General features: G+C 42.2%; 1 protein-coding gene across 7 annotated transcripts in view; it reads right to left on the bottom strand.

Annotated features, from left to right (window-relative positions):
* Window positions 1-3,359: 3,359 nt before the first annotated feature.
* Window positions 3,360-14,566, bottom strand: part of miga2 (mitoguardin 2) — a 54,930-nt gene continuing 43,723 nt past the window's right edge. For all 7 annotated transcript variants that reach the window (XM_048559257.2, XM_048559255.2, XM_048559258.2 and 4 more), the window contains 4 exons: window positions 13,809-13,943; window positions 10,984-11,037; window positions 10,653-10,769; window positions 3,360-9,253 (listed from right to left, as the gene is read on the bottom strand). In XM_048559257.2, coding sequence (XP_048415214.1) covers window positions 9,047-9,253; window positions 10,653-10,769; window positions 10,984-11,037; window positions 13,809-13,943 — 513 coding nt within the window. In that variant the 3' untranslated portion in view covers window positions 3,360-9,046. The remainder of the gene's footprint in view (window positions 9,254-10,652; window positions 10,770-10,983; window positions 11,038-13,808; window positions 13,944-14,566) is intronic.

Below are 14,566 nucleotides of genomic sequence, written 5' to 3'. Positions count from 1 at the left end.
AAAAGGGCACTAGTGAACTAGATGCATTTTTATCTACAATCTAGCACAGCTTCAAGGTTTCCATCACTGGGACCAGCTTTCAATTCTCAATCTTATTGAATTAAATTCAATAAGTTATCCTGGTTCAATGTGAGCGCACAGCCCCAGAGGATTCTCCTGGGCCTTGGGCTACCAGTGACATTACCACTGTGCTACCATCTCCCCATAAAGTTTTACTCCAGAGTACACACGATTTAGACAGAGACTCCCTGTGTAGTAAGGAAGGAGTGCTGCACTGGCACAGGGGCCATAAACAGAGACAGTTATACTAATGTGCCCTTTGGATGGGAGGTTATCACTCAACCTACCTCAAGAAAACAGATGATCATGTTTTGTTGTGTGCAAATTAGCTACCACATTTCCTACATTACAGCATTGAGTAAATTACTAAGTACTTTATTGGTTAAAAAGTGCTTTGGGGCATCCTGAAGTTATGAATTCAGCTTTAAATACAAATATTTTCTTATTTTGTCCTGCTTGCAAATGTTCAAACCAGTCACATTACTTTGAAATGTAGAGATAACAAGCTGTAGAGCTGGATGAACACAGCAGACCAAGCAGCATCAGAGGAGTAGGAAGGCTGACATTTTGGGCCTACGCCCTTCTTCAGAAATGGGGAAGGGGGTTGTGAAATAAATAGGGAGAGAGGGGGAGACGGATAGAAGATGGATAGAGGAGAAGATAGGTAGAGAGGAGACAGACATGTTAAAGAATTGTTTAGTGGGAACCAAGGGAGTCAGGATAGGTGGAGATAAGTTCGGTGTGGCAAGAGCAGGTGGAGACAATGGGTCGACCAGGGCAGTCAGGTTTGTGGATTTTGTGAAGGCTGAGGACTGCTTTGCAGAACACCTACGCTCGGTTCGCACTGAACAACTGCGCCTCCCAGTCGCGAACCATTTCAACTCCCCCTTCCCATTCCTCAGATGAAATGTCCATCCTGGGCCTCCTGCAGTGCCACAACGATGCCACCCGAAGGTTGCAGGAACAGCAACTCATATTCCACTTGGGAACACTGCATTCCAATGGTATCAATGTGGATTTCACAAGCTTCAAAATCTCTCCTCCCCCACCACATCCCAAAACTAGCCCAGCTTGTCCCCGCCTCCTTAACCTGTCCCTCCTCCCACCTCAAGCCCCATCCCCATCTCCTTCCTACTAACCTCATTCCGCCCCTTTGACCTGTCCATCTCCCTGGACTGACCTAATTCCCCACCTACATTCACCTTTACTGGCTCCATCCCTGCCTCTTTGACCTGTCTGTCTCCTCTCCACCTATCTTCTCTTCTATCCACTCCCCCCTCTCCCTATTTATTTCAGAAGAAGGGTGTAGGGCTCATATGTCAGCCTTCCATCTCCTCTGATGCTGCTCGGCCTGCTGTGTTCATCCAGCTGTTATCTCAGATTCTTCAGTATCTGCAGTTCCTCCTAACTTTGAAATGTAGACCCTTTTTCAAACTAGAAATAGCAAGACTTACGTAAGTTTAATATATTTTGGACATATATAAACACACATTATAGCCAAGACTATAGGTGCCAATCTTTAAATGGCTTGAACTGCCATTCGTGGTCACGCTTTCAGTTAATTGCTGAATTCTTGCACTCTAGAAATCCCTCTTGAATTTCACTGCTGGTCTTCCCTCTATCATTTTGTAAAGACGCTCCTTAAAACTGAGGGGAGGCAACGACCCAGTGGTATTATTGCTTAGCTGTTAATCCAGAGACATGTAAAGTTCTGGGGGACCCAAGTTCCAATCCCACCGTGATAGATGGTGGAATTTTAATTTAATAAAAAAAATCTGGCATGAGTCAGTTTTCAATTATGAATCCGTCTGGTTCACTAATGTCTGGCATACATGTGACTCCAGACCGACAGTAATGTGGTCGATCCTCAACTTCCCTCAGCAATCAGATGGACAATAAATGTCGCCTACCCAGCGAAGTCCTCACCCTGTGAATGAATAGAACATTTACCTCTGACCAAGATTTGGCTATCCCCTTGTGTGGCTCAGTATCAATGACTGTCCTATGAATAATCTTTGGAAATCTTATTACAAAGGAGCTATGCAAGTGCAAGATTTTGGCTGTCAATTAATTAATTCATGGCTTTTAACTTCACCTTCATTCTGTAGCACTCAATACCCTTGCCTAATAAGCAAATCCACTTACAGACGTATTTGTTTTTGGAGTTTTTTTTAATTGAAGTGTATTGATGGATACAGGGCAACAGCAATTACTTTAAAAATAAAAACAAAATTCTTATGGTAAGAAGTTTTACATCAAAGCAATAATTCACACACAAAAAGAGGAAGAGGCACACATTTATATAATTAAAGAATGACCACTTCAGACACTTTTCCCATTCTTTTCTGCTCTTAGCCCCCATCTTACCACAGACCTATTTTTTTGTAAAAACTTTAATAGCAGCTTCAAAAGACTGAACCCACAACTCAGCTCAAAATGGAACCAGTCCAAGTCTCAATACAAGACAAACTTAATTCAATTCCAGACAATACAACAATTTGGCCATAAGTCATCAACAAAACTAACCAGAAACCTTATGAAGATTAGAAACTGTAAAATTCATGGTCAGCAGAATGGTGGCAGGAAGGGATAGCATCGACAAGTATCTGGATCAGCCTATAGTGGTTGTGTGCGCTAGAGTGAGGGGAGACTCTTTAGATGTTGGAGCTAGTATGGAGTCAGCCTAGACATGTCTTGGCTTGGCGACTGGTAACAAAAGACCTCTTGGTTATATGGAAATTTATGGTGATAGTTTTGGTCTATACGACAGCACTTGCTCTGAGATAATGAGAACTGCAGATGCTGGAGAATCCAAGATAATAAAGTGTGCAGCTGGATGAACACAGCAGGCCAAGCCCGAAATGTCAGCTTTTGTGCTCCTGAGATGCTGCTTGGCCTGCTGTGTTCGTCCAGCTCCACACTTTATTACGCATTTGCTCTGCTATCGTTACTTGTCCACTGAGTTCATTTGACTCTGGTTTAGTTAAGGCTTCCCTGTTGTTGCTGTTGCAGCAGCCTCTTAAGACAATGCACAAGTCAAAGTATTTACTTATGCCTTCAGCACCTCGCAATGCTCTCAAATGGTATCACTGTTTACAGGAATCAAAATTGTGATTTAAGGGAAGCCGGATATTCGCAGAAAATTAGAAAAAGTTAAAGAACTGAAATTGATTCCAATGCAACCACACTGTCAGATTGTCACTTAAGACTTCTTTCTCCTCCTCCTTCATATATAAACACCATACTCCGACCTTTACCTCCCCACAAACTGGGCGGGGGGGGGGGGGGGGGGGGGGGGGGGGGGGGGGGGGGGGGGGTCGAGTGACTTGCTCCAGACCAACTCCTATGCTCACTGAAAGGAAGTGTACAAACGTGGCAAGAAATTATTCTTGCCCTCTATTTCATTTTATGTTCCTGTCCTCCACTCTCCCATCACTTCTACTCTCACCACCAGCATTTACAGTTCTCCTAGCTTGCAGGTTGCATTTTCATAATGTATTCTATGAGGTATAGTTTACAAAACATACCCCTATTCTGAAAACCAATGAACTCCATTCCCACACACAAGGGTGACACAACACAATCCAAGTGCTCAGAAAGTGCCTAATTCACTTACACGGTAACCTGAACCAGATATAATTGGTACACTGAGCTTTCAGAAAGAGCTACAGATAAAATTTCTCCTTCTTTAAACCTTTAAACACAGTTTGGAAAAATGGTGTCTGCTGGCGCATTGTGTGGATCAATGGAGGTTCTTTAGCTGCAACAAAATAAAACTACAAGATGCAAACAAACTCCTGGCTGATTAATAACCTCACTTGGGGTGACCTGGCTCAATCAATACCGAAGTCAACACATCTTTTCTAAACCTGATTCACATTTCAATTCTCTCAAGTGAATGTAATATATTGGAATTAACAGAACAAAATCCAAACTACCTTTTGTTACCTTTGTAAACAATAAAATTTTTGCAAACAGTACGCTGAGGAGTGAGTTCCAACCTACAGGTTTAATAACTTTGAGATAAACAGAACAGCGCCCAATACCAGAAGGTGCCACTGGCTGGTGTTTCAGCTTTATCACAGTGTGTGGCATTTCACTTGTTAAAGTGAACTTTTAATTGAGGGTTGAAGATTAAAGCAATACTTTGCTCAAAGGCCACTCAAGGAATGCTTTAACCGGTTGCACTAGCCCACATACGGTCTACACGAAAAGCAAGACACACTTTACCATCAGCACTGAACCTGACAGCGAAGTGGGATGAGGCCTTGAATATCTAGAGTCATTGCTAAAAAGACATCAAAATGAAAACAGGGCAGCAATCAAAACCAAGAGAACAATAAATTTAAAGTCACCAAAAACAACTATGAATGCAAAGCAGAGGATTTGTGATCGAATTACACAGAGCTCTGGTCATGTCACATTGCAAAGGCAACATTCAGTTCCACCCAAATCACTGTTTAAAGTGCAGCATGCTGTTCTGGTCATGGGCAACAAGATAAAAATTAAATATTGTCAGGAGAAAAGGAATTAGGTGACTGCAGCTTTTTGGCCTGAAAAGGAAGCTAGCCTATAAATACATAATATTAAAGATGACCGAAAAGGTTACATCTATATATTACTTTAAATTCAATGTCAGGAATAGGACAGTTTTCAACCTGGTTTATTAACTGCAGGACTATCAGCAGGCTTTTCCTGCAAAGAAGTGCTGACACTGGGAAATTTCATCCCAGTAAAGATTTGGAAGCTAAAATACTAGAATGATTTGAGAAATCACACTGCCTGTGCAGGATATACTCTGATGAAGAGTCATCTAGACTCAAAATTGTAGCTTGCTCTCTCTCCACGGATGCTGCCTGACCTGCTGTGATTTCCATTTTTTGTTTTCAGTACAGATTCCAACATCTGCAGTGATTTGCTCCTCCACTTGATTGAATAATGGCCACCTTTATCCACAATTACCTTGGTGATATCGAACCACAAGTAGTTGTTCCTTAGAGAAAGCAGGGCAGAAACAAGCAGTCTGACAGCTTTGCTGCTGACAGTGGGCTGCTTCCAAATGGATTGCCATTGCTTTCTCCAAGTTGGTAGAAATACAATTACCATTGAATGATAAGAATGACGCGAACTCGCATTTAGTTAAGTCACAAAGATAAGCCCACAGATGTAGGGAGCAGTAAGATCTACAAGCAACAAAGGAGGCATGACAAGCAATGGCCATATTACCTACAAATCATTGCCAAATGCACATTCGAAGTGCAACAATGGGAAGTGTTGTGACCTTCAGCAACTACTAGAATGTATTACTGTCCCACTCCAGAGTTTCAGGGACAAATTCTAGGCTGACACAACTCATACGTCACTGAGGAAGTACTGCACCATTGCAGATACTTTTGAACGATTAAAGCCAGAGCCTCCTATCATCTATTTAGATGGATGGTTCTCCTGGCACTATTCTGAATTGCAGCCGGTGTGAGGGCCACTATTTAGCCCTCAATCAACTCACATGCAGAAAAAGAGAGATTATCCCAGTTGTGGGATTTTGCTGTGTGTGAAACGACTCCACTATTTTCTACATTACAACAGTGACCACTCTAATAAATACAACAATGGCTGAGAAATATTTTGGGACTTCTGAGCTCATGAATTCTGCTATGGCAACGTATATCCTTTCTTTAAAAGGGATACAATTTTACAAAGTCAGCAACTCTAGTCTGGGCCAAGATTAAAAGGTAGGGGAGTTTGGAATTTGTTCGGCCCAATCTTTTCTTAAGCCAAATAAAGTGCGACAGCAAATCTGATTTCTACATAACCAAATTGGCTAGAACCCTTAAAAAAAACAAACAAAACAGACAATTAAACTTTTATTGCACACAACAACTTACTGACACATGACCACAAAATAAAAAAGCCTGGCTGCTCACAGTACAATTTTCAAGCTGGTTCATAACTGGTGAGCCCATACAGACTGGGATTCAAAGCAGCCCTCTTCGATCTCATTCTGTCAAGTATATCATCTATTAAGGTGCAGAGTCTAAAAGGCTCACTTCACTCTCAATGATGCAGTTCAACACCCAACTGCAGTAGTCCAACTCCAGTCTCCCTTGTAGGGAGATGAACCCTCACGCATTAGGGATCCATGCTGCCCCAAACTCACTAGGCCCAGAAACCTCATGCCTACCAGCCAGCCAAAATGGAATTTCACCTGGGTCGGAACTGGGGTCCCAAACGTGGAAGCGGAATACAGCCAATGTCTTCACTACTACACAGTCAGTCCCTCAAGCAGATCTACATCTGCATTTTGTTATCTCTTTAACCTGTTTAACACTTCCAATGAGAATCTCCTCTTGATAATGACTACTGTCCATAGAGTATTTTTCCAAAATTCAGCAACCACTTTGTTCCCTGAACAGTGCGTTGCAAATGCACGTCCAGAACTCCACTATTTTTCCATAAGCATCAATGACAATTCAAGAAGAAAAATCACAAATTTCAACAGAATAGAAATCACGGCCTAAAAATGCTATTTTTTAAAAATACCTTAATACATTCAGTAGTGCTATTATAAATCCTTTGATAATCGATAGGAAAAGATATAGTGGCTAATTTGAGGAACTTCCATGTCACATTGTTGGAAACAAGAAATCTGACAATTAAACGGAATTTGCCAGAGCAATAATCAGTATTTATCTCAGGAATCGACTGCATCAAGGGACCTAGTTTGGTTTGAAATTCCAAAGCTCAAGCAGAAAATAAAAATCACAAAGCCCAGCACTGAGCCCCTCCTTTCAGAAGCACACACACTCCTGTCTATCTTACTATGAGTAGTCTCACCTTCTATAAGTGTTGGTGTAGCACAATCCTCGTCACTCCAAAAGACGAAACAGGCTTTGTGTCGCTGACTCTGTTCACCATAAACAGATTTGTTCCAAGTCTCTGATACAATAGTTCAAACAAAAAAAAACCTACTTCAGGTTGAAATCATCATTGATCATAAAACATGGATAACAGATACATCAGGCCTGTTTATTTGGAGGGTTTAGGAGTAATCTAATTATATAGACCTGAGCTTTAAGCAAGTTGTGCTTTTAAACAGTTCTGATGTACACTAAGAGAACCCTCCTCTCATCCCCTGCCACTCACAGTCGGCCAGTATTATTTGGACAATTAAATATTCAACACCACGGACCATGTCACTTTAGGATACAATGTACTCCTGGACTTGCACCGGGAGATTAGGGACAAGACTGAGAGATACAATTAATCAAAACCTACTCCCATCACAGCATGAGGCATTCCTGGAGATGACACAAAAGAGTGGGAAATCCTGAGAATGTCATTTCTTTCTAAAAAGCAGTACAAATTCACTTAAAAGTCTGATTTAGACTCTGAACCCACATTGAAATGTTTCAGAAGATTTGCTCAACTGAGTCTATCCCTCACAAAATTAAAACTATTATACATTAACAATTCCAAAAGGAATTCAAGATCTAATGAGGAACAATTTCATTACAAGATTCTCCAAGAGTTTTTCTCGCCTGCCAAATTCTCAGGTAGTGTGTCAGTTCAGGGACATGTGGAAGATCCCACATGTCAGAGGATCTTCGAGAAGGAAGCAATGCTCATTCTTACTTTTCCTTGTTTGTGCTGCCTATTTATTGCATTTTAAGACCGTGTGCATGCTAGAGGTAAAATTGGTTGCACGTGATCTGCTTATGATATTCTAGTATATTCCAGCTTGCAGCGTACCCACATAGACTTAGGGGAACAGAGGGCAGATGTGAGCAAGTCACCCCTTCTCGTGAATGGTAGAATGGAAAAAACGGAGAAACAGGGTTATTTCTCCAGCAAAACGCAGTGAGGGTGAGTAACTATGGAATAGTAATTGAGAGTCACAACAAGCCTCTGCATTTGTAGCAGTGCGGTCTCCATGTGTTACTGACAGGGGATTTAACCAATTGCTGCTATTCTGGTTGGGACAGTGGGGACTCTATTTGCAGCTTTTTCTTAATACTCTGACGACTATCACTCTCATTTTCCAGAGAGTACAGGGAGAAACTCTCATTTTCCATGATTCAGTTATCGTCCCCCCACCTGTCCTGTAACGTTCTCAGTGAAGGTGGTGGATGGCAGCACGGGTAATAGTACATTCACTGACAAGAGTGACTTTAAAATCAGTTTTTTCTTCCCCCAAAGAGAAAGGTAAACAAAATTAGTTGCCTGCTTTTTTAGGCTGTGTTCATCTTGGGTACTTTTAAAAAAAAAGTGCTTCAAAATTGCAAGCATTTAGTCTTTTGTGCAAGAGTTGTCAAGAAATGGGTTCCTCGTGTACTCCATCATTCTACAAATTTGACAGTGCTGCACTGGGTGATGAGAAATGAGCAGGCACAAGCAGTGGATAGGCTTTTCCCTCTTGAGGCAGGAGGTGGTAACACCATCTGTAGTGTTTCAGTATACAATCCTGGACATCTGTCACTCTCAACTCATTTCCTGACTTTATACAGCTCAGTAACAGACCAGGCAGTGCAGTAAATGAACTGTACCACAGAGCGGCACTGTTGCATCAAGTTGAAACAGCAAGGCTGATTCTATGCCAAACATCCCCCAAAATAAACACAAAGTGGAGGGTAGTGTACTTTTAATCCTGCAATCCTCAGGTTTTGCTCTCAAAGACGCAGCCCTCCATCAGCTAACATCTCTGCAATGCATTAGATTCTCAAAGAATAACGTGTCATTCTTTCTGTCCCCAAACAGTGCCACATCAAAACGCTGATATTCAAAAGGAAGAGCCAACTGCAACATGTGGGGAGTATTTGGATCAAGACTCTTAACAGTCTCCTCAAAACAGAGATGGGAGTGGGGAGGATGGGAAATCATCCAGCAATCAGACACAAGTCACTGATTCATAGTGCCAAGTTATTATGATTGGTTTCTTCCAAAAATTAATCACTTTTGTTTTATTTAAAAAAACCTTTGTGTCCAAGTTTCATACAAGACTGGCCTCTTCCAAAGGTCCATTGTCAGTGGGTAACGTCCCATTCATTTCTGTTATTGAATCAACGCCCAGGTAGCCAAGGAGAATCTCACTGCGTCTGCGTGACAATTGCACAATGTCGTCTGCCAGTGAATTCACTGTGGTGTATCGCACTTTGTCCAAATCGAACATGTCCTTCAAATACTGAAGTATTTGTTGCTATAAGACAAAGCAACATGTGCGCATAAAAAACAATGTTCAAACAAACATGTTGTACAGCATACAGGAAAAATCCCTATTTACCCACATTTCCTCTGAATTACAGAATTTCTCTATCTATTTCTCCATTGTACTTTTAAAAATAATTCAATTGCTGCATTGCACAATTACTGTCATAACACCAGGTTCCACTAGGTGGCAATATTTAGCAAAACAATTCTAACTTCATTAAATCTCCAGCAAAGAGAAACTCAGCAGACAGAGAAAGGAAGTGTTAACATTTTGATATAACAAGGTGTAGAGCTGGACGAACACAGCAGGCCGACCAGGAAAGCTGACGTTTCGGGCCTGTGCCCTTCTTCTGAAATTCAGAAGGGCCCAGACCCGAAACGTCAGCTTTCCTGCTCCTCTGATGCTGCTTGGCCTGCTGTGTTCATCCAGCTCTGCACCTTGTTATCTCAGATTCTCCAGCATCAGCAGTTCCCATTATCTCTGTTAACGTTTTGAGTCAAGTATGTGAAATAACTGCACAGAGGCCTGTATCCTGTCACCAAGTAGCCCTTCATTTAGATGTGGCGATTCCTTGACAACTGTCCAGCTCTCAGTGAACAGAACCTCTGACACTCCTATTTATATCTGTCAGCCAGAGCTCCCTGTCCTCAAAACAGGGAACTCATATTCTAGGAGGTCCACCTGGCTGACCTTATTACAATCACCGCGTAAGTCTTCAGACGTGAAAAGGGCTGGAAAATGGTGTAGAGGAGCAGCAAGGGGAACTGATTGCATGGGAGCCCACTGCGAAAATCAAAGAGGTTATTAATTACGGAGCAAGCAGAAACATTGGCAGCTCGTACTTTTTCCCCCTTCAGCAGCAACATCAAAGCGATCAGGACATGGAAAACATTGTTTGACTCGAATACCCCTGCCACCCTCTCCATTCTCCCTCCAACTGCAAGGAACTTCCAAAATTATGGAATCACACTACCCACCCCATACAAGATGCCATCACCCTGTGCATTGCAAAGATGTGCAGTAGTACAGTCTCTTAGCGCCGGCCAGCGTAATTTTGACTTAAACCTATATTGCTGTTCCATTGAACAGTAAATCAACACATTGACTGCAGTGATTTAAGAAGTCAACCAAGTTTCTCAGGGAACAACCAAGGGTGAATAATAAATACCATACTTGCCAGTGACAACCTTGCTCCAGGAATAGTTTTGATCTTACATTACAAGCAAACAAATAAAATTATTGATGTTGTGAAGATCCTGGGGTAAACACCCTTTGCTCTTTTCTCCAATGCAGCACCAGAGGAGCAGGAAAGCTGACGTTTTGGGTCTGGGCCCTTCTGAATTTCTGAAGGAATTTTCAAAAGGAGATTTTAAAAGAAGCATCTCACCTTAAATATAGTGCAAACTTCACAGAGATGTTGTTTTGGTCCAAGAAAGCCCCAGGCAAGGACAGGACTCACGTGCTCCGAAATGGAGTAAAAATGGGAAATGAAGCCATCAGGGACCTGCAGCCATGAGGTAACACATTGTAATCACCACTTAAACTCATCTTCAGAAAATTCCTTTCAAATTTTGGGCCAAAGTTTATTCCCATTTCAAACAAGCTCACAGTGTGCCCCACACATTGTTTTTTTTTGGGGGGGGGGGGGAGGGAAGGGCTTTCATAATCATTGGCTCATTCACCCCCGCCCCCCACGCCAGGTCCCTCTGTTTACTGACCTGCAACAGTCGCCTTTTCGCTTTTAACACTGACCAACAAGCTGTGGCAAGGGCCTGTGGGATTCAAGAAATCAGAAGAGTCAAAACACAGTTTTTTAAAAATTATTTTTAAGGGATGGAGGTGTTGCTGCCCATCCCTAATTGCCTTGAACTAAAGGAAACGTTAGGGCTATTTCAGAGAACTGTGTTAACAGTCAACCACATTGCTGCTGCTCTGAAGTCCCATGTAGGACCAACCAGGTAAAGGTGGCAGATTTCCTTCAGGTGGTGCTCTTTTTCCCCTGCAATCAATGGTGCTTACACGGCGCATTATTGAGACCAGCCTTCAATTCCAGATTTTATTAAGTAATTAATTTGCATGCCATGGGACTTCCCCTATTACTCCTAGAGTATTAGCCTGGGTCTCTGAAACACTAGTCCACATGCCATCACCGTTTCCCCATACACCACATCTCCCCCATGCCAATATAAAAGTCAGAACAAAATATAAATGTATCCCCATTTGCATAGCTGAAGATGCGCAATGGCTGCCAGGGTATCTGCTCCGCTAACTGCTGGCCAAACCCGTATGTTTCACACAACATGCGGAATAAACCGTACTCAGAGATAGAGCAGCAATAGTTCTTGATTACCAGGAGTTTTAAACTGTGTTTGCAGCATATCAAATTTTACTTTACTACCCATTATTTCTATAACGCAGACTTGACTCTCAATAATGCGATTATTACCAATCAACAAGCTGACATATGTAAGCAATGCTAAAGGTGGTCTTTCATGGATGATTTATCCACACCTCAGAACATTTTATGACTTTGAAGTCTCTGTACTTGCTGTTGCAACCCACCCAGCTGTGCCTGGGACTATTCCCACCTTGATTTTCTCCACATTTATCACCAGTTCTGAAACTACGAACAATCTCAAACGTAATTGACATGATCCTTATTTCAAAATGCCCAATAACAGGAGGGCATTGATCAATTTCATTCTGTAGCAGCAGGAATGGAGGCAGCATTATTTCACTAAATTGTGGTATGATGGCAGCAGCAGGGAGATCCAACCTGTTAAAAAAAGTCTGCTGACATCTGGGAACATAACCTTAACATTTACATGGGTTTCCATGGGAATAGGTCTTTCCAACACTACAGTTTTGCTCGACAGTGATTTTCAATAACATAACAACCACATAATTCAAGGATTACCTGTACTAAGTCTTATGTTACACAAAAAAGTAAACAAAGCTCTTTTGACCTAAATGGCTTAAAGAAAATCTGGCACATACTTTGTTAACTTTGGTCAGCATACATTCACATGGCTAAAGTACATACTGCTCCTCTCCATGTAAATATGTCTCAATGTAAAGCAGAGTCTCTGGCCACTGGAGACACTGCAACGTCCCTGGGCTGGATAGCCAGAGGGGTCGAAACAAGTGGAAGAAGGTGTAATTACAGTGTGACAAATTAACTTGGGCAGCCTCATCATAAATGTAAATATAACAATTTACAAAGATGGAATCAAAAATAAGGAGAGAATGCCTTGCTTTGAAATGGAGGCCGAATGGTCTCTGGGCACCCTGAATCAGTATCACTCCCCATCCTTACCTTCATTTCACTAGGAAAACTAGGCCTGGTCACAGCAGAGAAAAAATAGACAGACACATATGATGGAAGGAAAGTGAGAGTAAGAGACTGGAAACATGAGATGAGATGAGTAGTTAAACTCAATGTTAGTCCAGAGCACCTGCAGTATCCTCCAACTCTGACACAGCCTCGGGACTCATTCTCTGCAGCGGTCTCACGGTCAGGATGACCAACGGAGTTAGATTAGTTCATTTGTTTGCAACACGTGTAGCTGGGGAATCAACTGCATTGCAGTAATTCAATGTTTTTGAGAAGCGTAGTCCGCTGACACCTACACAACAGGCAACATGTATACAGACTCTGGACACCCTTCCATCCATGAAGGGCATATCTGAAGTGACCAGATTACTCCGCACCCATCCACCCCCAAAGGACTCACACAGTAGCCCACAATCCAACAGCCACAATACGACTGCTACTGATAAGAATAAAAGAATCCGACAACCACAACTAACAGAGCCAACGTTATTTACACAATCAAAAACAAAATTGCTGGAAAAGCTCAGCAGGTCTGGCAGCATCTGTGAAGGGAAAAACAGAGTTAACATTTCGGGTCCGGTGACTCTTCCTCAGAACTCAATTCTGAGGAAGGGTCACTAGACCCGAAACGTTAACTCTGTTTTTTTCTTCACAGATGCTGCTAGAGCTGGTCTTTTCCAGCAACTTTGTTTTTGATCCTGATTTGCAGCATCTGCAGTTCTTTCAGTTTTTATTTACAAGACACCATACAAAGACTGCCAAAAACATTACATAGGGCAAACCAGAAGGAAGCTAGCCATTAGGATTAACGAACTCCAACTAGCTACCAACGGACATGACCAGCTATCACTCATTTCAATACACATGGACAGAGAGGGACACCAGTTCGACTGGGACAATGTAGCCATCCAAGGATAAGCCAAGCAAAAACACACACGAGAATTCCTGGTGGCCTGGGACTCAAACTGGAGCTCCACTTAGAAACACGTACAGCTGCACCCCAAATACCAGCCGCTAAGAAACAAATCTGGAAGTGATGCCACCCACTCCAGCAAACCGAGACACATGAATAACAAGTAGGACAGAACACTGACACTTCACTGGAGGCACAATGATGACATTAGCAAGTACGGTGACAAAACGCCTGCAAACAAACTTCCCAGCTCGGTGAGCAAGTCAACAAATGCAGTACAGATCAATGTCACTTACCGTCTCCTTAAAACTATCTGAGAGCCAACGGTTCCGTAAAACAGCAACCACAGATGAAGGAGGGTTTTCCAAGTCTTCAAAGGCATCCATCAGAATGAAATCCAATACAATATCAAAAAAGCTCATGCACACAACCTGTAGATACAAGTTTTCTCCCATGAGTGAAAGAAATGGCACTTAAACCACCTCACATAGCCCCATGATGTCACAAACTGCTTTACAAACAATTCTGTTATCGGAAACAAAGTGTGAGAAAGCAAGGTACAAAACCAGCAGCAAGACTCGGCCAGATAATTAGTTACTAATGATTCATTGAGAGCGAGAAAAGGGCCATTCAGCCCAACCTGTCTATGCTCCACATACCTTCATTTCACCCTATCCCAATACCATCCTACCCCTTTCTCCTTCGTGTTTTATCTAGCTTCCCTATAAATGTGTTAACAGTATTTGCCTCAACCACCCCTAAAAGACATTTCTCCTAAATTCCCCACTGGAATTAGTAGCAAACACAATTAAATTGATGGTCCCTCGTTCTGGTCTCCCTATGAAGTGGTAACATTTTCATCTTTGAGTAGAGATGGGAAGCTTAGGAACATAGAAAATAAGATAAGAAGTATGGCTATTCAGCCCATCAAACCCATTCTGCCGTGCAACATGAACATGATTGATCCTCTCTCTCTCGTTCATCTGCACTCTCCCTTTAGCTTCCAGTAATTTCTTTCTTTCCCAAATATAGTCAGTGATTTGATCGCCACAGC

The sequence above is a fragment of the Stegostoma tigrinum genome, chromosome 29, assembly GCF_030684315.1.
Source record: "Stegostoma tigrinum isolate sSteTig4 chromosome 29, sSteTig4.hap1, whole genome shotgun sequence".
Classification (NCBI taxonomy): domain Eukaryota; kingdom Metazoa; phylum Chordata; class Chondrichthyes; order Orectolobiformes; family Stegostomatidae; genus Stegostoma; species Stegostoma tigrinum.
This window is presented reverse-complemented; position numbering and strand designations above follow the sequence as displayed.